The 23,705-nt window shown below is 43.4% G+C and overlaps 3 protein-coding genes across 3 annotated transcripts; 1 reads left to right on the top strand and 2 right to left on the bottom strand.

Moving 5' to 3' along the window:
- Positions 1 to 851: 851 nt before the first annotated feature.
- On the bottom strand, positions 852 to 4,928 carry LOC139408596 (regulator of G protein signaling 7 binding protein b). The gene is made up of 6 exons (XM_071152664.1): positions 4,506 to 4,928; positions 3,834 to 4,006; positions 2,963 to 3,093; positions 1,529 to 1,673; positions 1,237 to 1,307; positions 852 to 1,136 (listed from the first exon to the last, which is right to left on the bottom strand). The coding sequence occupies exons 1-6, from the start codon at positions 4,653 to 4,655 to the stop codon at positions 1,045 to 1,047; spliced, it is 762 nt and encodes a 253-aa protein (XP_071008765.1). The 5' UTR covers positions 4,656 to 4,928; the 3' UTR covers positions 852 to 1,044.
- Positions 4,929 to 5,130: 202 nt separating this feature from the next.
- LOC139408595 (ring finger protein 180b) lies at positions 5,131 to 16,384 on the bottom strand. The gene is made up of 7 exons (XM_071152663.1): positions 16,035 to 16,384; positions 15,199 to 15,304; positions 13,213 to 13,311; positions 12,238 to 13,086; positions 9,164 to 9,377; positions 8,894 to 9,019; positions 5,131 to 8,622 (listed from the first exon to the last, which is right to left on the bottom strand). Exons 2-7 carry the CDS (start codon positions 15,277 to 15,279, stop codon positions 8,429 to 8,431), a joined length of 1,563 nt encoding a protein of 520 aa, XP_071008764.1. The 5' UTR covers positions 15,280 to 15,304; positions 16,035 to 16,384; the 3' UTR covers positions 5,131 to 8,428.
- Positions 16,385 to 16,821: 437 nt separating this feature from the next.
- LOC139409934 (5-hydroxytryptamine receptor 1A-beta-like) lies at positions 16,822 to 18,066 on the top strand. Its single transcript, XM_071155342.1, has one exon. The coding sequence runs from the start codon at positions 16,822 to 16,824 to the stop codon at positions 18,064 to 18,066; it is 1,245 nt and encodes a 414-aa protein (XP_071011443.1).
- Positions 18,067 to 23,705: the final 5,639 nt, after the last annotated feature.

The raw sequence follows: 23,705 nt of genomic DNA, 5'->3' as shown, positions 1-23,705 counted from the left end.
GGAAGAAGTGTCTGGAAATTCCAGATTCCAATAACATTCACCAGCTGTAAGTTGTCTCTACAACTCTGACCCTTGACACTCCCTTGAGTGTGGAAATAGGGGTCATGGGTGGAACACTGAGTTCCTGTCACACTGATAAAATATAAAATAGTTTCATGTTGTGATTGATGAAGTTTATATCTTTGCAAGTACCCACGACTACAAAGAATAGGTCCATTTGTCTCCTTCATGTGAAGTATACTTTAAGCGGACATCATGTGTGGGCTCTGAAACCAACAAGAAACAACAGATCAGAGCCTCTATAAACCAGACAAAAATGATTATTTAAATACAAAAAGTTTATTCACATTATAAAATGGCCTATACATACTGTCAGCCGTACAACAATCTATAGCACAACATCTATACACTACACATCTACCACAGTACAAATAGCAATATTCATGCTGTACACTTTCGGCCAAGACATCAAAATAAATCAATAAAAACGATTTAGACATTCAATCTTTAGATAATCTATAGTTACATTATTCAAAGAAAGTTTCATACAAAACATTTACCACCATTTATATACTGTATTTACATGAAATGAGAAATGTTTTTGATATGGAGCATTGCAAAGCCCTTGTGATGGAAAAAGTAAGTTGGAGACAGATTTCCTTTTCATGGAAGACTGCAAAAGAAGCATCGCACAGTGAAGAAATATAATGACATTCTGAGGAAGATGTCTGAAGGCAAAGATTAGGCAAAGCTGTCTACCAACATAATGCATCTCTCATGGCATCAGTTTGGCACATCCGTTTGTGCTCGTCTATAGACCTAAGGGTCCTCCTTTTCTACAAAGAGAGACAGCTTGAATAATATAATAGCAAAATATGCATGTTTGTAACATTATATTTGAATAGCTTTTTCTACATATAATCATATTACAAAATAAAGACAGACTGATCAGAAAGTTCCTTCCCCAAATGGCAGTAATAACATGTAAGGTGTTGTGTAGGGTTGGTGTGCTGCCCTTGCTGCTGCCTGCAGGACCCGACTGACTCAGCCAGACACCAGGCAGCAGAACCCAGAGAAGCGCCTCTTCCTCTGCCTGACTAGCGGGTATTGAGTGAGATTCAGCAGACTGCTGTCATCTAGACAACACAGACAGAGGAACCTGAGTACAGTGCAGTGCCTTCCATCTTGTGTATCTTTCATGATTTAACACACTCTTACAGTACAAATGCTACTTACCTTGGTTTTTTAGTGGTAAAGGCATGGTCTCCCTAAGTTTGCTGAGTAGGTTTCTCATCTCTCGCATGTCCCTGAGGAGACAGGGTGAATCATGGGTAAATCCATTTACCACCTCTACATGGTCACAGAGGAAGCCTATACACAAACTGAAACATGAACGTCTACTATAACTTGTAATGTCCAATCTGTTGATAATCCTATTCATGTATGGCTTAAACAGTACTATGTGGCCTGAGCTTTCTGTTGACCATGAGAGACCATGAGTGTGTAAGCATATTGTATTACACTATACCTCTCTATGTTTTCAATATCGGTGCACACCAGCCAGGACTCATGTTGGTAGTCCACAGGTGAGGAGGAGCGCTCCTCCAGGATGGGTACATCAGAACTCTCATCCATCTTGAAGTCCAGCCTGGGCTCTGGGTATGAATCCTTTCCTGGGATATGATCAACATATAATACTGGGTAACCTGTGATGCCATGTATTTCATATTGTATGGCATATTTCAATGCCATACAACACTCCTTCCGTGGCCTCCAACTGGTCTTAAACGCTAGTAAAATCAAATGCATGCTTTTCAACCGTTCGCTGCCCGCACCCGCCCGCCCGACTAGCATCACCACCCTGGACGGTTCCGACCTAGAATATGTGGACAACTATAAATACCTAGGTGTCTGGCTAGACTGTAAACTCTCCTTCCAGACTCATATTAAACATCTCCAATCAAAAATCCAATCTAGAATTGGCTTTCTATTTCGCAACAAAGCCTCCTTCACTCACGCCGCCAAACTTAACCTAGTAAAACTGACTATCCTACCGATCCTCAACTTCGGTAATGTCATCTAAAAAAATAGCTTCCAATACTCTACTCAGCAAACTGGATGCAGTCTATCACAGTGCCATCAGTTTTGTTACCAAATCACCTTATACCACCCACCACGACCTGTATGCTTTAGTCGGCTGGCCCTCGCTACATATTCGTTGCCAGACCCACTGGCTCCAGGTCATCTATAAGTCTATGCTGGGGAAAGCTCTGCCTTATCAAAGTTCACTGGTCATGATAACACATGTTCCAGCAGGTATATCTCACTGATCATCCCCAAAGCCAACACCTCATTTGGCCGCCTTTCCTTCCAGTTCTCTGCTGCCAGTGACTGGAACGAATTGCAAAAATCGCTGAAGTTGGAGACTTTTATTTCCCTCACCAACTTTAAACAACAACTCTATCTGAGCAGCTAAACGATCGCTGCAGCTGTACATAGTCCATCTGTAAATAGCCCACCCAATCTATCTACCTCATCCCCATACTATTTTTATTTTATTTACTTTTCTGCTCTTTTGCACACCAGTATCTCTACCTGCACATCATCATCTGCTCATTTATCACTCCAGTGTTAATCTGCTAAATTGTAACTATTCGCTCCTATGGCCTATTTATTGCCTACCTCCTCATGCCTTTTGCACACACTGTATATAGACTTTCTTTTTTCTACTGTGTCATTGATTTGTTTATTGTGTTATTGGCTTGTTTATTGTTTACTCCATGTGTAACTCTGTGTTGTTGTCTGTGTCACACTGCTTTGCTTTATCTTGGCCAGGTCGTAGTTGCAAATGAGAACTTGTTCTCAACTAGCCTACCTGGTTAAATAAAGGCGAAATAAAAAAATAAATACAAAATATTGTAGCTACTATCCTGCCCTCTGCTGGTTGAGATTGGTATTTCACCTTTCCTGTGGAGCTGCAGTACCCCCAATAGACACATGGACTTGAGCATCTCCGTGATGAACATCTCCAGGCAGCACTGCAGCTGGATGAAGAGCCGGCAGATCTCTGGGTGGATCTCCCCATCCTCTGGCCTACAACACATACACATACAGTAGGAGAATGGACTGTTTCAAATCTTATCACTGGCTCCTATTCTAGCCCTTCGTGAAACCCCCTGGCTCTAAAGCAGGGGTGGGCAACTTTGGTGAGGACCACAAAAAAATCTGAACTCATCATGGGGGGTGACAGTGGCTTAGGGGTCTGCATATCCACATCCATACCCACCCACACATGCAGTCGATAAGGCCCTAAGTAACATTTTGTTGATCCATGGGCCCTCTTAAGGGGGACCGCAGGCGCTAATTGCCCATCCTTGCTCTAAAGAGACTGGAGGTGTGAGGGGTCTTTAATGGCTAAGGAAGAGCAGATAATTTATGAGTAGATTACACTTAGCAACAAGGACAGCTCCAGCAGCAATTGAAGACATCAACATATCATATCCAGTGACTGTATCATAGATTCCAAGTAGCCCACTGTACAGGCTTGGGGTACATTTAATTTGAATTCCAGTCAATTCAGGAAGTAGTCTACACTGAAATTCCAATATCAATTCTCTTTAATTGGTTTTAGTAAAACGTGGAATTGGAATTTGGTTTACTTTCTGAATTTAAATTGAACCCAAACCTGCTACTGTATTTAATTATCCTGTCGAATAGCAGGGCTTGGATTGACACACTAGCACCGTGGACAGCTCCAGTGACGACTGAAGATGTCAACAGATCACATTCATAAATTGTAGCCTATCCGTATATCGTAGACGCAGATTCCTTACCCAGACCCAGATATCACGGTGAGGTTCTGATGGGCAGCTTGGGCCATAGCGCATCCTTTGGTCCTGGTACGGTGCAGCACGGCCCGTAAAGAGGGACAATCGGCAGAAATCTCCCCAATAGAGATGACCTGTTCTCGGTACAGCGCCACAAGAGTGTTGAATTCTTGGACAGTCTGAGAAGCAACATGTACACATAACCCCTTTCAGCAAGTCAATGCATAGCTCCATAGGTTTTCAAGGGCCCAATATAGGCCTAAACTTTAATAACACTATTGCACTATAAAGACACACACATATATACATAGATATATACACACAACTACTAATTGTGGCACATTGGTGTAATATTGTAGTAGCTATCCTTGTGGCATGCCCTTCTGAGTGCAACATACATTATTTAGTCTATCGCACCTTAAAGCGTTAAGAAAACATTCAAGGACATTCTTAAATGAATTTCTCTATGGCTCCTGGACTCCCATCTAGGACTTAGTTGGCAGATAAATGTAGCTTGGTAAGAAAATGTCTCTGGATAATTACATTTAGAATATCTAGCGTTGCTCATTTTAATTTGTTGTGGGTAAAATATATATAGGATGGTGTCTGCTCTTATACTAGTACGACAGAAATGACTCCATTGCTTTTACCAATAATGCACGATAGATCATATCTCACCATCCTACAGTCGCCTACGGCCCGCTGGGCTTTCCGCGCGCTCTCGGTGCTCTCCCGGCGCTCGGGGTCCCTCTGCGGTGGTTTGCCGAGCTGGAAAATGTTCGCTGCGGATCTGGGGCGGTTAATGCGCCCGTTCGGTGCAGAACACATGCATACACAGTCACTGATAAAATCCCACGGCCAGCCTATCTATAATATTCGTATGTTCAGCTTGCAGGACGACAGCAAGTAGTGGACGGCTCGCAGCTTCTTCTCTGCATCTCTCTCCTCAGCGGCGAAACGAGTCACCTTCACCCCAGCAGAAGGCCAACTGCGGCTGAACGGTCTAATGTCGTGTTTTCACCTGAGAAGCGAATTCATGGGGAGCCTGAGCCAACCATTTGTCACTGCTCCGGCATCCCGTTAACTGTTGAGGCGTCGACGACTCCAAAGCAAGCGGGTCTGTCGCAGGAAAGTATTGAGAATAAACGCAAATATCTACAAATATGATTCGTATCTGGTATGAGCAACAGCACATTCAAAGACCAGCAGGAATATGAATGCTCAAAGTAAATCTCATCAATTTACGCACATCACAGCCTCCCCGACCGATGTGAAATACAGAATACAGACATACAGGCTACTGTTGGCTGCAAGCAAACCAATGTATTATTGTCACCACAATTGCAAACCAATGAAAACTGTACATTTGACACATAACTTACCAGAGATTTGGCAATTTGTTCTGTAAAATGTTCTAAAAGATGTCTATCATTGGTAATACACTGAATGACACACTGGTAAGACAAAATATTACAATGAGTCCCTGCAACACACAAAATTGCAACAGTACTAAAATACACTATATATACAAAAGTATGTGGACACCCTTTCAAATCAGTGGATTCGGCTATTTCGCACACACCTGTTGCTGACAGGTGTATAAAATTGGTGTATAAAATCTCCATAGACAAACATCGGCAGCAGAATGGCCTTACAGAAGAGCTCAGCGTCTTTCAATGTAGTGCCTCATAGCAATGCCACCTTTCCAACAAGTAATTTTGTCAAATTTCTTCAAAGCTAGAGCTGCCCCGGTCAAGTGCTGTTAATGTGAAGTGGAAACGTCTAGGAGGAACAAGAGCTCAGCTGTGAAGTGGTAGGCCACAGAAGCTCACAGAACGGGACCGCCGAGTGCTGAAGCGTGTAGTGCGTAAAAATAATCTGTTCTGTTCACTCACAACCCAGTTCCAAGCTGCCATACTGCCAAGAACTGTTCAAGAAATGTGTTTCAATGGCTGAGCAGCTGCACACAAGCCTAAGATCACCATGTGCAATGCTAATCGTTGGCTGGAGTGGTGTAAAGCTCTCCATCATTGGACTCTGGAGCAGTGGAAACTCGTTTTCCGGAGTAATGAATCACACTTTACTGTCAGTCCCTCTGACAAATCTGGGTTTGGCAGATGCCAGGAGAACGCCCCAATGAATAGTGCCAACTGTAAAGTTTGGTGAAGCAATAATGGTCTGGGGCTGTTTTTCATGGTTTGGGCTAGGCAACTTAGTTCCAGTGAAGGGAAATCTTAACACTGCAGCATACAATGATATTCTAGACAATTCTGTGCATCCAACTTAAGTCCCTTTCCTGTTTCAGCACGATAATGCCCCAGTGCACAAGCCGAGGCTCATACAGAAATGGTTTGTCAAGATAGGTGTGGAAGAACTTGACTGGCCTGCACAGAGCGCTGACCTCAACCCCTTAGAACACCATTGGGATGAATTGGAACGCCAACTGCGAGCTATGCCTAATTGCCCAACATTTGTGCCCGACCTCAGTAACGCCCTTGACCCAACAGCAATGTTCCAACATCTAGAGGAAAGCCTTCCCAGAAGAGTGGAAGCTGTTATAGCAGTAAGGGGCTACTCCATATTAATGCCCATGATTTTGCAATGAGATGTTTGACGAGCAGGTATCCACATACTTTTGGTCATGTAGTGCATATTGAATAAAAAGTTTATAGTTATATGAGATGTACATTATCAAAAGTTTGAACACACCTACTCATTAAAGGGTTTTCCTTTATTTGTACTATTTCCTACATTGTAGAATACTAGTGAAGACATCAAAACTATGAAAGAACACATATGGAATCATGTAGTAACCAAAAAAGTGTTAAACAAATCAAAATATACATAAAAGTAGCCACCCTTTGCCTTGATGACAGCTTTGCACACTCTTGGCGTTCTCTCAACCAGCTTCACCTGGAATGCTTTTCCAACAGTCTTCCCACATATGCTGAGCACTTGTTGGCTGCTTTTCCGTCACTCTGCAGTCCAACTCATCTCCATTGGGTTGAGTTTGGGTGATTGTGGAGGCCAGATCATCTGATGCAGCACTCCATCACTCTCCTTATTGGTCAAATAGCCCTTACACAGCTTGAAGGTGTGTTGGGTCATTGTCCTGTTGAAAAATGTTAGTCCCACTAAGCGCAAACCAGATGGGACAGTGTATCGCTGCAGAATGCTGTGGTAGCCATGCTGGTTAAGTGTGCGTTGAATTCTAAATCAAATCAGACAGTGTCACCGGCAAAGCACACCCACACCACCTCGTCCATGCTTCACGGTGGGAACTACACATGCGGAGGTAATCCGTTCACCTACTATGCATCTCAAAAAGACACCGTGGTTGGAACCAAAAATCTCACATTTGGACTCATCAGACCAAAGGACAGATTTCCACTGGTCTAATGTCCATTGGTTGTGTTTCTTGGCCCAAGCAAGTCTCTTCTTCTTCTTATTAGTTTCCTTAAGTAGTGGTTTCTTTGCAGCAATATCGACGATGAAGGCCTGATTCACTCATTCTCCTCTGACCAGTTGATGTTGTGATGTGTCTGTTACTTGAACTGTGTGAAACATTTTTTTTTGGGCTGCAATTTCTGAGGTGCAGTTAACTCTAATGAACTTATCCTCTGACATTTCCGTATTGACTGACCTTCATGTCTGAAAGTAATGATGGACTGTCATTTCTCTTTGCTTATTTGAGCTGTTCTTGCCATAATATGGACTTGGACTTGCTATCTTCTGTATACCACCCTTACCTTGTCACAACACAACTGATTGCCTCAAACACATTGAGAAGGATAGAAATTCCACAAATTAACTTTTAACAATGCACACCTGTTAATTGAAACACATTCCAGGTGACTACCTCATGATGCTGGTTGAGAGAATGCCAAGAGGGCACAAAGCTGTCATCCAGGCAAAGGGTGGCTACTTTGAAGAATCTCAAATATAAAATAGATTTTGATTTGTTTAACACTTTTTTTGCTTTCTACATGATTCCACATGTTATTTCCTAGTTGACGCCTTCACTATTATTCTACAATGTAGAATATAGTCAAAATAAAGAAAAACCCTGGAATGAGTAAGTGTGTCCAAACTTTTGACTGGTACTGTATGTGATTATGCTACCGTCATGTTGATGACCTGAGGGAAGTCCTTGACAGAGCGGGCCCACTGGTCATACATCTATCAAAATAGGGCTATTATTATAGATCTCTGTGCATTTCCTAACCTGTTTTTTTTTAAACAATAATAATTATTGGTCTTTCGTTTTCACTTCTATTACACTTCTATCCCTCATAAAACAATTTTGGATTTACAGTGAAAAGATTGTATGTACAACTCTCACAAAATATGAAATAAGCCCATCTACACAACTTAATTTGAGTACTGGTATTTCTATATATATGACCTCCCCAACTGCAACAAAAAAACACCTCACAGTTCCAGTTCCCCTCAGGACTGCTCATGATTCAAGTTAACATATGGAGGTGACAGGTGAATTTCCTGGCAGTAAGCACCATTAGGCACAATACTACGTCACCCAGAAACCTCAGCTGTACCATTTTTAGAGGTCAGCCATCACTGGCTAAATACACAAATGGCACTCAAGACAAGAAGAAGTATGCTAGAAAGCAAAGAACCAGCAGGGCCAGTATCCAGTTGACAGAGTGGATGTAGATGATGACCAGGTCAATATCGAAGAACCAGCCGCGCATGTCGGCCAGGTCCAGGGCATCCAGGGCGAAGCCTGCTGGGGCAAAGTGCCACCACCTCCCTGGAGCCACCTGCCCCTGGTACCCTGGGATACAAACAGGAAAACTGGGGTCAGAGAGGGAGGCAGACACAGTCCCTGGTGTACACATTTACAATAATGTTTTTTTGTTTAGGACTGCTCAAGCTTGGCATGCTAGTTAACTAAAAGAGACATTCACTTTGTGAGAAACTCATTAGTTACATGAGAATAACATGTTTGTTGCATAAGAGCTTACAAGACTGCACAAAAATAAGACAAACTGAGTTACAGATGATCAGATATCTACTGCAAGCAACACATCCACAATATACCTTACCCCAAAAGATGCGGAAACGTTTTGGGCAGTTGGGAAGAGGCAATTTAGCATAGTTGGCTTTTTGAAAGTTGTGTTTCCGTGAGTGGTAGACCTTCGGGAAAAAAGTCTTAGCTGTTTGGTTGAGCTCTGAAACCAAAAGGCAATTAAACAATTTAGTTAAAACTCTCAAAGGGCTTCTTACTATTTACAGCTATGGAGAAAACGGCTATTTGTTATCAATAACAGAACCATTGGGAGGAGTATGCACCATAAATTGAAGCCGTAACTCACCTTTCTGGAAGAGTGTGTGTGAGATGAGGGTGCGGCAGAGGGGACAGGGGGTGTTGGCTGGCCGGTTCTTGGCCAGCGTGCGGAGGCAGGGCTCACAGAAGATGTGGCCACAGGGGTGACAGCTATAGGGACTGAAGTAGACATCCAGGCACACAGCACAGGTGTAGTCCTCTCTGTCCACCTCCTCACTGTCTGTTAGCAGCCCTGTCACACTCTATATACAATAAGATCAAATAATAGTGAGGCAATATGGAAAATAATATCTAACAGTAACACTACTAATCTCTTGTGGACAGACGCACGTAACATAAATGGTATCATAGCGTCTGTCAACAGACTGTGGGATGCAACGATTAGCGAGGAACTTTGTTTCTGGCACTTTGATTTGTCATCACTGATCATTTGGACAAATCACGATTTCGCAGGTGCTTCCATCTTCTGAATTTCAGAAAAGGAGGGGACATTTGGCCCATTTGTTGCTTTTTACATCTCTTTGTTCATGATGCTCACATATGATATGAGAGCACTCCAATCAGCCCGTCGAGTGTCATTGTGAGAGAATACTGGCCGGCAATAGAGTCTATGGTTTGGGGAGAATGGACGGCTTGTTGACATGCACTAGTCACCCCAATTCAGATACCCATAAAACAGAGACCGACTGTAACCATGACGAGAGTGGTTCGTGGAAGGGCTTGAGTTTACAAGCTATCAACCAAAAACAATTAAACTCATCTTGGCACAAGATTAGCCAACTTTATCAAACCACATAAATCAACCTATAATATGGGTTCATCCACAAGAGAATGCCATGGTGTTGTTCTTTTCTACGGTCAGTTAGACTAGAACAAGCGCAGTACCTGTAGTCCACACTCCACAGTACTGTAAGTGTCTCTCAATCGTATACACTGTAGGTCCACACTGGCCACTGTCAACCAACAATCTCTCTGCTACTGCTGACAACACAGGGAAATGTAGTCACCCACCTGGCAGGCAACACCCAACTCACTAATCTTCTGTGCTTGTGTTTGCTTAGCTGATGGGCGACGACATTATCAAAGGCAAGATATAACTTCCCCCCTTCCAGACACAGTCAAAGTAAGGTGAAGGAATTTGAAATGTGTGTCATACATGTACAGTGGGGCAAAAAAGTATTTAGTAAGCCACCAATTGTGCAAGTTCTCCCACTTAAAAAGATGAGAGGCGCCTGTAATTTTCATCATAGGTACACTTCCAACTATGACAGACAAAATGAGGAAAAAAAATCGAGAAAATCACATTGTAGGATTTTTAATGAATTTATTTGCAAATTATGGTGGAAAATAAGTATTTGGTCAATAACAAAAGTTTCTCAATACTTTGTTATATACCCTTTGTTGGCAATGACAGAGGTCAAACGTTTTCTGTAAGTCTTCACAAGGTTTTCACACACTGTTGCTGGTATTTTGGTCCATTCCTCCATGCAGATCTCCTCTAGAGCAGTGATGTTTTGGGGCTGTTGCTGGGCAACACGGACATTCAACTCCCTCCAAAGATTTTCTATGGTGTTGAGATCTGGAGACTGGCTAGGCCACTCCAGGACCTTGAAATGTTTCTTACGAAGCCACTCCTTCATTGCCCGGGCGGTGTGTTTTGGATCATTGTCATGCTGAAAGACCCAGCCACGTTTCATCTTCAATGCCCTTGCTGATGGAAGGAGGTTTTCACTCAAAATCTCACGATACATGGCCCCATTCATTCTTTCCTTTACATGGATCAGTCGTCCTGGTCCCTTTGCAGAAAAACAGCCCCAAAGCATGATGTTTCCACCCCCATGCTTCACAGTAGGTATGGTGTTCTTTGGATGCAACTCAGCATTCTTTGTCCTCCAAACACGACGAGTTGAGTTTACCAAAAAGTTATATTTTGGTTTCATCTGACCATATGACATTCTCCCAATCTTCTTCTGGATCATCCAAATGCTCTCTAGCAAACTTCAGACGGGCCTGGACATGTACTGGCTTAAGCAGGGGGACACGTCTGGCACTGCAGTATTTGAGTCCCTGGCGGCGTAGTGTTTTACTGATGGTAGGCTTTGTTACTTTGGTCCCAGCTCTCTGCAGGTCATTCACTAGGTCCCCCCGTGTGGTTCTGGGATTTTTGCTCACCGTTCTTGTAATCATTTTGACCCCACGGGGTGAGATCTTGCGTGGAGCCCCAGATCGAGGGAGATTATCAGTGGTCTTGTATGTCTTCCATTTCCTAATAATTGCTCCCACAGTTGATTTCTTCAAACCAAGCTGCTTACCTATTGCAGATTCAGTCTTCCCAGCCTGGTGCAGGTCTACAATTTTGTTTCTGGTGTCCTTTGACAGCTCTTTGGTCTTGGCCATAGTGGAGTTTGGAGTGTGACTGTTTGAGGTTGTGGACAGGTGTCTTTTATACTGATAACAAGTTCAAACAGGTGCCATTAATACAGGTAACGAGTGGAGGACAGAGGAGACTCTTAAAGAAGAAGTTACAGGTCTGTGAGAGCCAGAAATCTTGCTTGTTTGTTATTGACCAAATACGTATTTTCCACCATAATTTGCAAATAAATTCATTAAAAATCCTACAATGTGATTTTCTGGAATTTTTTCCCTCATTTTGTCTGTCATAGTTGAAGTGTACCTATGATGAAAATTACAGACCTCTCTCATCTTTTTAAGTAGGAGAACTTGCACAATTGGTGGCTGACTAAATCGTTTTTTTGCCCCACTGTAACTGCTTGTGGTAAACAGTGTCAGACTAACAACCACAGGGACTCCACTGTGGTCATCTTGTCAGCTCAACAAAATGGTCAAGAATAATCTCACAAAAATGCAATGTAACTAAAATACTGGACAAACTAAACTGTATGAATGTTTGACTTATCATTACATGCATAACTCCATTAGACATTTCTATTACAGCCAGATGTCTTTCTTACCGGCACTTATCTCAATTCAATGGCTTTATTGGCATGGGAAACATATTTTAACATTGCCAAAGCAAATGTCTCTTTCTCTCTACCTGGAAATAACCGTCCGATCTCAATTGAGGCCATGACCAATTCTCACCTGTTCCTGGGAGTGGAGCCAGCGCTCTTTCTTCCTCTGTTTCCTCCTCTGGCTCTTCAGCCGGTTCTTCTCTTTCTTGCTGAACCTTTGTAGGGCTGGAGAAGCATTGTTGGCTACTACCTGGGCCTGGAGCTCTGTGGGGGTTCCTCTTCTCTCCTCCTCCACGGCCTCCTCCTGCTCTCCAGGGATGTGGGAGACACCTGGCCCTCTCAGGGAGAGAAGACGAGAACCAGGGGCCTCTCTAGTCAGACGTGATAGGCAGGTAGGTGACCTAATAATACTAGTTGCAAATAGATGAGGGGTGTAGGACACAACAGGTGAATAGGGCAGCTGCTCTGTCCCAGTCCTCACCTCTCCCTCAGTCACTTCAACAGGGCCAGTCTGGGAGCCAGAGCTACAGGAGGGTTCCAACCTGCCCCTCGCACCAAACTTTGTATGAGAAACAATGCTGGGGGAGCTCAATGGAACTGATTGGGTGGCTCTGATGTCAGCCAACTGGAAAAAGGCATCTGGGTGTGTTGTGATTGGTCGGCTCTCAGCGTTAAGGCGGGACACAGAAGTACAGCAGAGCTGTGAGCCAACAAGAAAGTCCTCCCCGACCTCTGACCTGTACTGCTCACTGTGAGAACCCACCGGCTCGCCCTTCAGGCAGCCCGGTCCTCCCCTACCTCTCGTCGTCTGCGGTCTGACCACATGAAGGTAGCGTTTGTGGTCCTGGTCAACCCGACTCTTGCTAAGGTGCACGGTGGACTCCTGACCACAGGGGCATTTGGTGTTGTTGAGAAAGTTGAAGCCACCCAGGCGAGCACCACAGTTCTCACAGTTCAGCTTCCCCACTGTCCACTGGGCCTGCAGAAAGAGGACATTAGAACAGAAAAAACTGATAGGCTTGTCTTAAATTTTTATCCAAAAGTTACAAAAGAACACAGTGCAAATCAAACACTAGCACACACCTGTACAAACACAAAGCCTTACCTGGTGAACTGACGTCAGTATCCACTCTGGCAGTGTATCAACGTTCATGTGCCAGACGCTGCATGTACCTGCTGCCGTTGTGTCATCATCAGGCACTATCTGTAGGGAGATAAGCTACCATCTTTACCCAGTACAGACCCGGGTCAACTCATAACCATATGTTATAACACCAGCCTGGCTCTCCCTACTGAAGAAACATTGCTCTTTTCCTTTTATGAACTCAACAGGAGTGAAGGACCTATGGTGAAACACCGTCTGATGCACGGTTTTGTTTATTTCACATAAGCAGAATAGTGAAATGTATATGTGCCGGCGTAAATGTGAATGTATAATTGGTTGAATGAGTGTGTCTTAAGTAGTTTAGGTAAAAGCTGCACTGTGCGTTGCGAAAGCTATAGTTGTCTATAGTGATGTTGTAACGGCTCTCCTCCTCGTCTGATGATGAGGAATAGGAATCATAGGACCAACACACAGCGTGGTAAGTGTTCATCGTCAATTTAATCAAATGAACTGAACACAGAATGACAAAAACAACAAAAGAGAATGAACGAGACCGAAACAGTTCTGTCTGGTACAGAATACAAAGACAGAAAACAACTACCCACAACCCATAGTGGGAAAACAGGCTGCCTAAGTATGGTTCTCAATCAGAGACAACGATTGACAGCTGCCACTGATTGAGAACCACACTTAGGCAGCCTGTTTTCCCACTATGATTTGTGGGTAGTTATTTTCTGGTTAGTGTTCTTTGCACCTGTGAGAACTGTTTGTTTATCGTTTTGTTGTTCTTGTTGGTGTATTCATTCTGGATGAAAAGTATTATGGATACGTACCATGCTGCACTTTGGTCCTCCTCTCCTTCCACCAACGAAAATCGTTACAGATGTACAGTAGCCTTAGTGTATGAAAGTGTACATACTTATTTTAAATGCGTGTAGATATGTCCTTGAGTTGTTATTGTCTCTTGATGTTTTGTAGCATTTCATGTTTTGTCTTCTGTGTGGACCCCAGGAAGAGTAGCTGCTGTGTTAGCAGCGACTAATGGGGATGCTAATAAATTGCTAGAGACACGTGCTGCTCTATTTTCTCACCTACCACTGAGAGACTTTACATCAGGGGCAGGAAACTAGATTCAGCCACGGGCCGATTTTTGTCAGAGAGGATGGTGAACATAATTAAGACAACTTGTACAGTGCATATTGACAACTAAACTCAAAAAGAGATGGAATTTGAAAATAACAATCCTTTCATACCTTGATTACATTGAGAATCTTGTATTTGTGGGAACACTTGGGAACAGACTTTTAGTTGAATTCCTGGTGGTTTTAGTATTTTTTTTATATATACATTTTTCATTCTAAAAACTTTGGGGTGCAAAATAAAATGTGTTGCCGACTCCTTCTTTTACAACCCTGGTTGGGGCAAGGAGAAGGATGGAAGCAACACTGTCACAGTAACACGAATCAGAATGTGAGCTATGGACCGTCTTGTTCCACCAGGTTAGGTCATGACTTCATGAACTTTAGGAGGGAATGACAGGATTGTTTGGACTCACTGACCTTTACTACACTCAAGATTACTTTGATGTTGTTGCAGTCTAAGGCAGGGCCCTTCAGGGGCTGTGTGTAAGAAATGTCTCAGAGTAGGGGTGCTGATTTAGGATCAGTTTTGCCTTTTAGATGACAATAAATAAGATTACATGGACTGGGGGGAAATTATCCAAGATCAGCATTCCTACTCTGAGGCTTTGTTTAGACAGGCAGCCCAATTCTCTTGATTACTTCAGATGAGCTCTGAAAAAGATCTGATGTGATTGGTCAAAATACCAATTAGTGGAAAACATCAGAATTGGGTTGCCTGTGCGAACGCAGCATGAGACGCTTGATGGACAGCCTCTGAAATATTGCCTTGGGAGTCAGAGCTAGAATGCTTTCCTATGTGCTTTACATACACTATACTAGCTGGAAAAGTAACCCTGTCACTCACCGGATGCAGGCATGTTGTGTCTACAAAGCCTTTACGACACTTCCTGCAGCGGAGCATAGCCACCGCCCCTGGGTTGTCCATAGAAACCGATGTCTGCTGTTCTCATCTGCCACAGAATAAATGAAAAAGAGGGCACAGTAGGCTAAATGCCAACACACAGACAAATAGGCAGGGAGCATGTATTTCCTCTCATGGAGAGGATACCACAACATGTGATATGCATTCAGCACAGGTGATAAGGCTAATGGGAATTTTTCTGAAGCACTGTTAGAAGATGAACCCAAATGAGGTTGAATCACAATATGATCCATGTGATAATGACTCTTGGGTTTTCAGAAAAACTGCTGAAAAACGGTTTACTGTATGTGTACCTATATTCGTATACAGCCTTCGTTTTAACATAACTGACAACAATTCAACTAAGAGTCCAAATTGAGACAGTAGGCCTATCTACTCAACCTTGGTCATGGATGCAGTTCCTCTAACCGTGCATGGCCATAGCCCTATTCAGCAGCGTCACGCCAATTTCATGACATAACAGCTAATAAACACTTAGGCTTTATTTAGATAGTCTTTTATTTACTACGTAAATACAAAATTCTATAAAAAAGGCAACATTCAAATGTCAATGATTATTATTAATAGCGTGAAATACAAAACTAGCCATGCCAGCTGAGCTGAATCTAGCAAGCAGAAATCTAATAACGAAACTCCTCTCCTCTCGTGAGGCGGTGTGCTCCTAGTTCAACATTTCTGTTCATTCTTTTTGACAAAGGCAAATGTTTATGACGATGGCTTTTGAAACAATTGCCATACTGAAAAGTAACATATCCTACCTGGGATTTCCAAATTCCTATGCGTTCCCTTCGAAACGATTAATTAACAATTTAATAGAAAAAAAAATTGTCCGAAAGTTAGAGGACAATGACGTCACTGCTTTTTGTTACGGAGCGTCAGATGCACCAAACTTCACAAGTAATCCACGCTGCCATGTAGGTCTACGCCAGGTGGCAGCATCAGACCTGGTCACAGCGAGGTACGCTGTCCATGGTGCTGATCTGAGAAATAACTTCAATAGATTCCATATCTTTTTTTTAAAGCAAGAACAGCAATGGCAGATTCGTTTGTAATATTTTCGTAATTGAGAAAGGACAGGCATAGTCCTATGGTTTCCGTTACAGCTGTGGTTTTCTATAATAATTTAGGCTATTGCTCATATCTAAACAATGAATAATAAATGCATCATACAAATAAAAACGTTGAAAACGAGTGTGTGTGTGTGTGTGTTTCTATGCCAATTAATTGTTATTAGTGCTCTATCAAATCCTGTTGGTAAAGGGATGATAGCACCTGCATCTCACTGCGCGCACTCTCTCAGAGAGTCCAACTGTTGGTGTGGACAGAACATCTCTCTTTCAATCTCACAGCCAACTGACGTATTTTCCATCACTGGTATAAATGAACCCCCTCGTCAGTCGTCACCAACCGGCACAGAGTGCATACAATGCTGAGCGCGCAGCGCAGAGTCCAGCTGTAGATCACAACGCGCTCTCCAAGGGTGGAGCTCTATTGGGCACGGGAGATGACACAATGTCACTGAGGAGCGCTTCCTTTTTCATCAACATGGAGGAAAGAAACAACTCGACGGCCGCATGGTTTCTATTTGATTTTCAAAACGAAACCTCGACAGCTGATTCCGAGGAGGTGAAACTAAGTTCCCAAATCTTCCCGTCCTTTCTGCTGGCTGCGCTCATTCTCTGTGCGGTATTTGGTAACGCGTGTGTGGTTGCAGCTATCGCCCTGGAGAGAAATCTTCAGAATGTAGGGAACTATCTGATCGGGTCTCTGGCCGTGACAGACTTGATGGTATCGGTTCTGGTGTTGCCAATGGCTGCCCTTTACCAAGTCTTAAACAGGTGGGCTCTCGGACAGGTACCGTGTGATATTTTTATCTCTTTAGATGTGTTATGTTGTACATCATCCATTCTGCACCTGTGCGCCATCGCCTTGGACAGGTACTGGGCCATTACCGAACCCATAGAGTATATGAAGAAGAGGACGCCCAGAAGAGCGGCGGTTCTGATCAGTGTCACTTGGTTTGTCGGGTTCTCTATCTCTGTTCCACCCATGTTGATCATGCGTTCCCAGCCGAGTAGTAAGGCGGAGGACATAGCAAACCCCGAGCAATGCATTATTAGTCGAGACCCATGGTATACAATCTACTCAACATTTGGCGCGTTCTACATTCCGTTGATACTCATGTTGGTCTTATATGGGCGGATATTCAAAGCCGCGAGGTTTAGAATCAGGAGAACCGTGCGTAAAACAGATAAAAAGAAAGTGTCTGATTCTTGTTTGGGACTGTCCCCTACTCTTTTCCACAAGAGGACCAATGGGGACCCGAGTAAAAGCTGGAAGAGGAGCGTGAAGCCCAAACCGACCCTGTGCGTAAACGGCGCGGTCAAGCACGCGGAGGAAGGCGAGTCGCTGGAGATCATCGAGGTTCACAGCAACTCGAAAAACAACCTGCCACTCCCCAACACCCCCAAATCTGAACCGCTCTTTGAGAGCAGACACGATAAGAACATGGAGGCAAAGAGAAAGATGGCCATGGCCAGAGAGCGCAAAACGGTAAAGACGCTGGGTATCATTATGGGCACTTTTATATTTTGCTGGTTGCCTTTCTTTATCGTTGCCCTGGTAATGCCCTTTTGCCAGTCGTGCCAAATGCCAAAGTGGCTCGAGGACGTCATTAACTGGCTCGGGTATTCCAACTCCCTACTGAATCCCATAATTTACGCATACTTCAACAAGGACTTCCAAAGTGCTTTTAAGAAAATAATAAAATGTCACTACTTCAAAACATAAGCATAAGCATCATCCTCGTATGGTCTAAAACGTTTGACTGCGGACTTCCGACTGAAGTTTGTAGAAGACAAAGCTTACAACCATTCCAGTGCCACCACTCAGTGAAATATACATTTATTGAGAGGTGGGAGAGTTGATAGGAATGTTGTTTCATAAAAATAATTGTATTATTATTACTGTTATACGTGTTGTTATAGAATTAATCATTTGTATTATTATACCAGGAGTTTTATGAAACTTTATTAACAAGATTGCTGGATGTTAGAGCGGACCACTCATGCCCATGTCAAACATGCTTTGTTGTGTTCAATAAACAATGTCCTATTTCAGAAACTTCTGTACTACTGTGTTGATATGTGTGCATAATTGGAGATTCATATTACCTCTTGGGCATTTGCCATAGCATTTTAGGAAGAAATAGTCTTTGTGTTGAGGCAAATCTAAATCTAACAGCAAAGGAAAGTATTATGGAAGAATAAGCATAATTCGTTTTTCCATAATAACGTTTTGGATTATACCCAAATCAGCCCCCAGCAAAGAAGACATTATTTTACAACAGACTGGTGGATGAGTTACTCACAGAAATCAACTGTTATATCCCCAAATTACTTACACACACAAAGATGGTCTCGTGTTCAAAATTGTACATGGTCAGATAAGGAAACATTTGAAAGTGTAATGTTGAAAGCCACCACAGACCTGTGCTTTTAGTCTATCCTAGATACAATAATTTCAGGAATTCCAAATTGTATTTTGCAATTGAGGCATGTCACTAAGGGATTTAAAAAAAATGAATTAAAAACAAGTCACAATAAGTCAAAGCTGAAAACCCAACAATACCAACCTTTAAAAACCAACAGCCTAGTAAGCCTGCGACACTTCCCTACTATACTGTGTGTTTGCAAGTGTGTGTGTGTATGCGTGTGTTTGTGTGTGTGTGTGCGCCACACCAATATGAATGGTGGACATATTTTCATTCATTACACCTGCACGGTCCACGAGAGAGAGAGAGACAGAAAGAAAGAACGAGAAAGAGTGTGTGCAAACACTAAACAGAAATGATGAGGGGGAGAGAGAGCAAGAGAAAATATCTAGTATGGTGCAATGTGTAGGTTGTGATCGGATCACTGCTGTAAAACAAGATGCTAGCTTGAGTGATTGTGTCATTCTGCATCTGGGAGCCATTGCATAGTGTGTAGTGGGGCATTAGCATAGCAACACAGATGAAATATTTGCACAGCATAGTAGAGACCAATTCAACTCAGAGCAGGGCTTTTCTCTGTGCAAAACACACACACACACACACACACACACACACACACACACACACACACACACACACACACACACACACACACACACACACACACACACACACACACACACACACACACACACACACACACACACACATCCCTCTGTGTGACTTTCAGCAAATCTCCAGAGGCTGAAGGAATCCACTCATACAACAGACTCTGCCCAAGACTGTCCTATCTTTACTTTAAATCTGATTAAATCTGAAACTGTATTGTTACCACATACAGATCTAACTTTCACCATGGTCGTGACCCCACTCTTTAAGAGCGTCTCAGGGGGAGTTGGGATATGCAAAATACACATGTCAAACCTTACACTTGTACAGGTTACCCACTTGTACATACAGTGAAACAGGACATATAAACTCAGCAAAAAAAGAAACGTCCCTTTTTCAGGACCCTGTATTTCAAAGATAATTAGTAAAAATCCAAATAACTTCACAGATCTTCATTGTAAAGGGTTTAAACACCGTTGTTCAATGAACCATAAAAAATTAATGAACATGCACCCGTGGAACGGTCGTTAAGACACTAACAGCTGACAGACGGTAGGCAATTAAGGTCACAGTTATGAAAACTTAGGACACTAAAGAGGCCTTTCTACTGACTCTGAAAAACACCTAAAGAAAGATGCCCAGGGTCCCTGCCCATCTGTGTGAACGTGCCTTAGGCATGCTGCAAGGAGGCATGAGGACTGCAGATGTGGCCAAGGCAATAAATTGCAATGTCCGTACTGTGAGACGCCTAAGACAGCACTACAGGGAGACAGGACGGACAGCTGATCATCCTTGCAGTGGCAGACCACGTGTAACAACACCTGCACAGGATCGGTACATCCAAAAATCACACCTGCGGAACAGGTACAGGATGGCAACAACAACTGCCCGAGTTACACCAGAAACGCCCAATCCCTCCATCAGTGCTCAGACTGTCCGCAATAGGCTGAGAGAGGCTGGACTGAGGGCTTATAGGCCTGTTGTAAGGCAGATCCTCACCAGACATCACCAGCAACAATGTCGCCTATGGGCACAAATCCACCGTCGCTGGACCAGACAGGACTGGCAAAAAGTGCTCTTCACTGACGAGTCGAGGTTTTGTCTCACCAGGGATGATGGGTAGGTGTTGTTGTCTGTGTCACACTGCTTTGCTTTATCTTGGCCAGGTCGCAGTTGCAAATGAGAACTTGTTCTCAACTAGCCTATCTGGTTAAATTAAGGTTAATTTTTTTTGTGCGTTTATCGTCGAAGGAATGAGCGTTACTCCGAGGCCTGTACTCTGGTGCGGGATCGATTTGGAGGTGGAGGGTCCGTCATGGTCTGAGGCGGTGTGTCACAGAATCATCGGACTGAGCTTATGGTCATTGCAGGCAATCTCAACGCTGTGCGTTACAGGGAAGACATCCTCCTCCCTCATGTGGTACCCTTCCTGCAGGCTCATCCTGACATGATCCTCCAGCATGACAATGCCATTTCCCGCAAGACAGGAATGTCAGTGTTCTACCATAGCCAGCAAAGAGCCCTAATCTCAATCCCATTGAGCACGTCAGGGACCTGTTGGATCGGAGGGTGAGGGCTAGGGCCATTCCCCCCAGAAATGTCCGGGAACTTGCAGGTGCCTTGGTGGAAGAGTGGGGTAACATCTCACAGCAAGAACTGGCAAATTTGGTGCAGTCCATGAGGAGGAGATGCACTGCAGTACTTAATGCAGCTGGTGGCCACACCAGATACTGACTGTTACTTTTGATTTTGACCCCCCCCCCCCCCCCTTTGTTCAGGGAGACATTACTCCATTTCTGTTAGTCACATGTCTGTGGAACTTGTTCAGTGTATGTTACAGTTGTTGAATCTTGTTATGTTCATACAAATATTTACACGTTAAGTTAGCTGAAAATAAACTCAGTTGACAGTGAGAGGCCGTTTCTTTTTTTGCTGAGTTTATAAGCAACCACCTATATAAACTGACCAGTGTGCCCCGTGGAGCATGTCACACTTTTTCTTTCTGCACACACAGCACCCCTTCCCACACAAGCTGGGCCCACTAAAGACCACTCAATGGAACATAGGACGGCGAGCCACGTTGCCACAGCGACCCTCAGGGCCTTCAAACTCCGGGTCTGAGGGGCAATTATCTGATCAAAGGGCGTCTAGAATACAGGAATAAAGAGGAACAGAGGGCCCACATTGTTCCTGCTCTGATCAGAAGAATCGAAAATCTCCTGGCCATATAACCATATCCAAGGCCCTCTCCTCCACACAACCATCCATCAACATGTCACATCTCACTCATTCTCCTCTTATTTTCCAACAATGAGCAGTGTTTGTGGGTTGTACAATGGTTTCTTTCTGTTGCAAATAGCCGGAAGATCGTTTCACACAGACAGAACCATGATGGAGAATTAATCATGAGGCTGCCCTTCAGATTCCTATGCAATCTCCAGTTGAGACACTTGTTGGGTCTGTGAGTGGATATAGAGTGCACTCCTCACTAAATCACTGTGTGGATTGGAGAACACGTGGAGGGCACTGGTGGCAAAGTCATGCTCCCTCCGTGGAAGTGAAGAACAGCCCCTGGTGTTCTTCTGTCTGTACCATTAAGTTTACAGTCCTTCAAGTAGACCTATAAACCCATTGAATAACTGGTTTCTGTTTTGTTCTCTGCTTGCTAGTCACAGCACCTTTCTTTACAGTATATGAAAACATAAGTATATGATGAAATTAACTATTCATGAGCTACTCATCATACGAATAGATGGAAAAGAGAGATTCTCTCTCTCTCTCTCTCTCTCTAAGCCCACACAAGTGCTACAATTTGTAGGAGCAGGAACCAGATGAATGCTTGACATCAAACAGAGGCTCATTGTTTGTAGTGTTGCTGTTTGTACCTTCGGCAGTTGCTGTCATTCTGCAGGGGCTGCTCCCACTCACCTGTAATCTATAGAGAACAATGGGACAGGAAGATTAAAGATGACTACAGATATATTACATCAGAGAGAGTGAAAGAGAAGAAGAGGACACACACACAAACACAAGCACACACATACACACGTGTGGAAAAAGGGTGTGTTGGATTTGTTTTCGATACAGGCCTTAAGATGGGCACTGGGAAAGGGACGATAAGGTGGGGACAACGTGAAAGGGGTGGGCAAAAGGAGAAAGCACAAAAGAGTGGAGAGAAAGGAAAAAGGTGCAGGTGCAGAATAAGGGGACAGAAGATGAACAGATGGACGGGCACATACCTGTAGGTGGGCTCTCCATCTATCTATCTCTCTATCAGATGGATATGGAACGTGCCAACACACTGCATATTTTGTTACTTGTCCCTCACCCCCCATCTTCCAAGCACAATAAGACAGGGATCATTAACACAGACGGAGGACAGTTTGGATTTGGCTTCACACCAATCAAATCACATTCTTAACAAAACGTCATCATTGTCAGACAAACGTGTCTGTTTCTGGCCTGCTTGTGTTGATGTTCTGCAGTAGCTAGCTTGCTAAATCAGCCCATTCCTAAGCCATGGATGGAGATGTGGATTTAGACTTGTGGCATTGACTTAATTCTCTGTACAGGCCAAATAATTATGATGGCTATTCTGATCTAACCATAAATTGATAATAACAGAAATCTAAGAGTATTTGAATAAGGGAAGGTGGAGATAAACTCTGATGTGTCACAAATTAGTGGCGCTCCAGTCATTAACTAAGAAGAAAGCAGAGCAGAGAGGCTCTCCTGTGGCTAGCAGATGAAAGATGAAAAAGCCTCGATGAAAAATAAGAGTTGAAAAGATGCTCACATTTGAACAGCACTGAGGGAATTCTGCCCACATACAGTGGAGTACAAACACTAACCCAATGTCTCCCAGGTATTAAGAAAGGCGTACTGTCACTCTTTCATGTGTTGCAATACATGAGGGGGTAAGCTATCTGTAGCTTACCTTTCATTTAAGTTTTAGTACAGACTGTACATACTATAACTTAAAACTAAGGATAAGCTACAGTATGGTAATTAGTGTAAAGTATAGTAAGTGCAGGGACCAACTGAATTGCCATAATCATTCAGTCAAAGAGCCTAATCAAAACATCAACGAACCTACATACGCAAATCAGTTTTTTAACAAATGTAATTAAGTTAAATTGCTGCGTATCTCATTACAGATAATGCTGAGCACATACTGTACTAGGAATACATGCCAGCACATAAGCACATACACACACCCACTGACTAACCAGATGGTTTCTGGTTCTGTCGTCTCTGTCGTCTCCTTTCTAAACAACTTTTTTTGGTCACTTAAATATTTCAGCTCCTCCAGCAGACCCCTGGAACA

Source organism: Oncorhynchus clarkii, chromosome 5 (assembly GCF_045791955.1).
Source record: "Oncorhynchus clarkii lewisi isolate Uvic-CL-2024 chromosome 5, UVic_Ocla_1.0, whole genome shotgun sequence".
NCBI classification, from domain to species: Eukaryota; Metazoa; Chordata; class Actinopteri; order Salmoniformes; family Salmonidae; genus Oncorhynchus; species Oncorhynchus clarkii.
This window is presented reverse-complemented; position numbering and strand designations above follow the sequence as displayed.

Bases quoted from the DNA above. Each gene is read 5' to 3' on its own strand.
- LOC139408596 (XM_071152664.1), bottom strand. From the start codon at position 4,655: ATGTGTTCTGCACCGAACGGGCGCATTAACCGCCCCAGATCCGCAGCG. The intron at 3,094-3,833 runs GTAAGGAATCTG...TATGTGTTGTAG, and splicing joins ACCGTGATATCTGGGTCTGG to GCCAGAGGATGGGGAGATCC. The intron at 1,308-1,528 runs GTATAGTGTAAT...CTGTCTCCTCAG, and splicing joins GATATTGAAAACATAGAGAG to GGACATGCGAGAGATGAGAA.
- LOC139408595 (XM_071152663.1), bottom strand. From the start codon at position 15,279: ATGGACAACCCAGGGGCGGTGGCTATGCTCCGCTGCAGGAAGTGTCGT. The intron at 13,312-15,198 runs GTGAGTGACAGG...ATCTCCCTACAG, and splicing joins ACACAACATGCCTGCATCCG to ATAGTGCCTGATGATGACAC. The intron at 8,623-8,893 runs GTAAGGTATATT...TTTGTATCCCAG, and splicing joins ACGTTTCCGCATCTTTTGGG to GGTACCAGGGGCAGGTGGCT.
- LOC139409934 (XM_071155342.1), top strand. From the start codon at position 16,822: ATGGAGGAAAGAAACAACTCGACGGCCGCATGGTTTCTATTTGATTTT.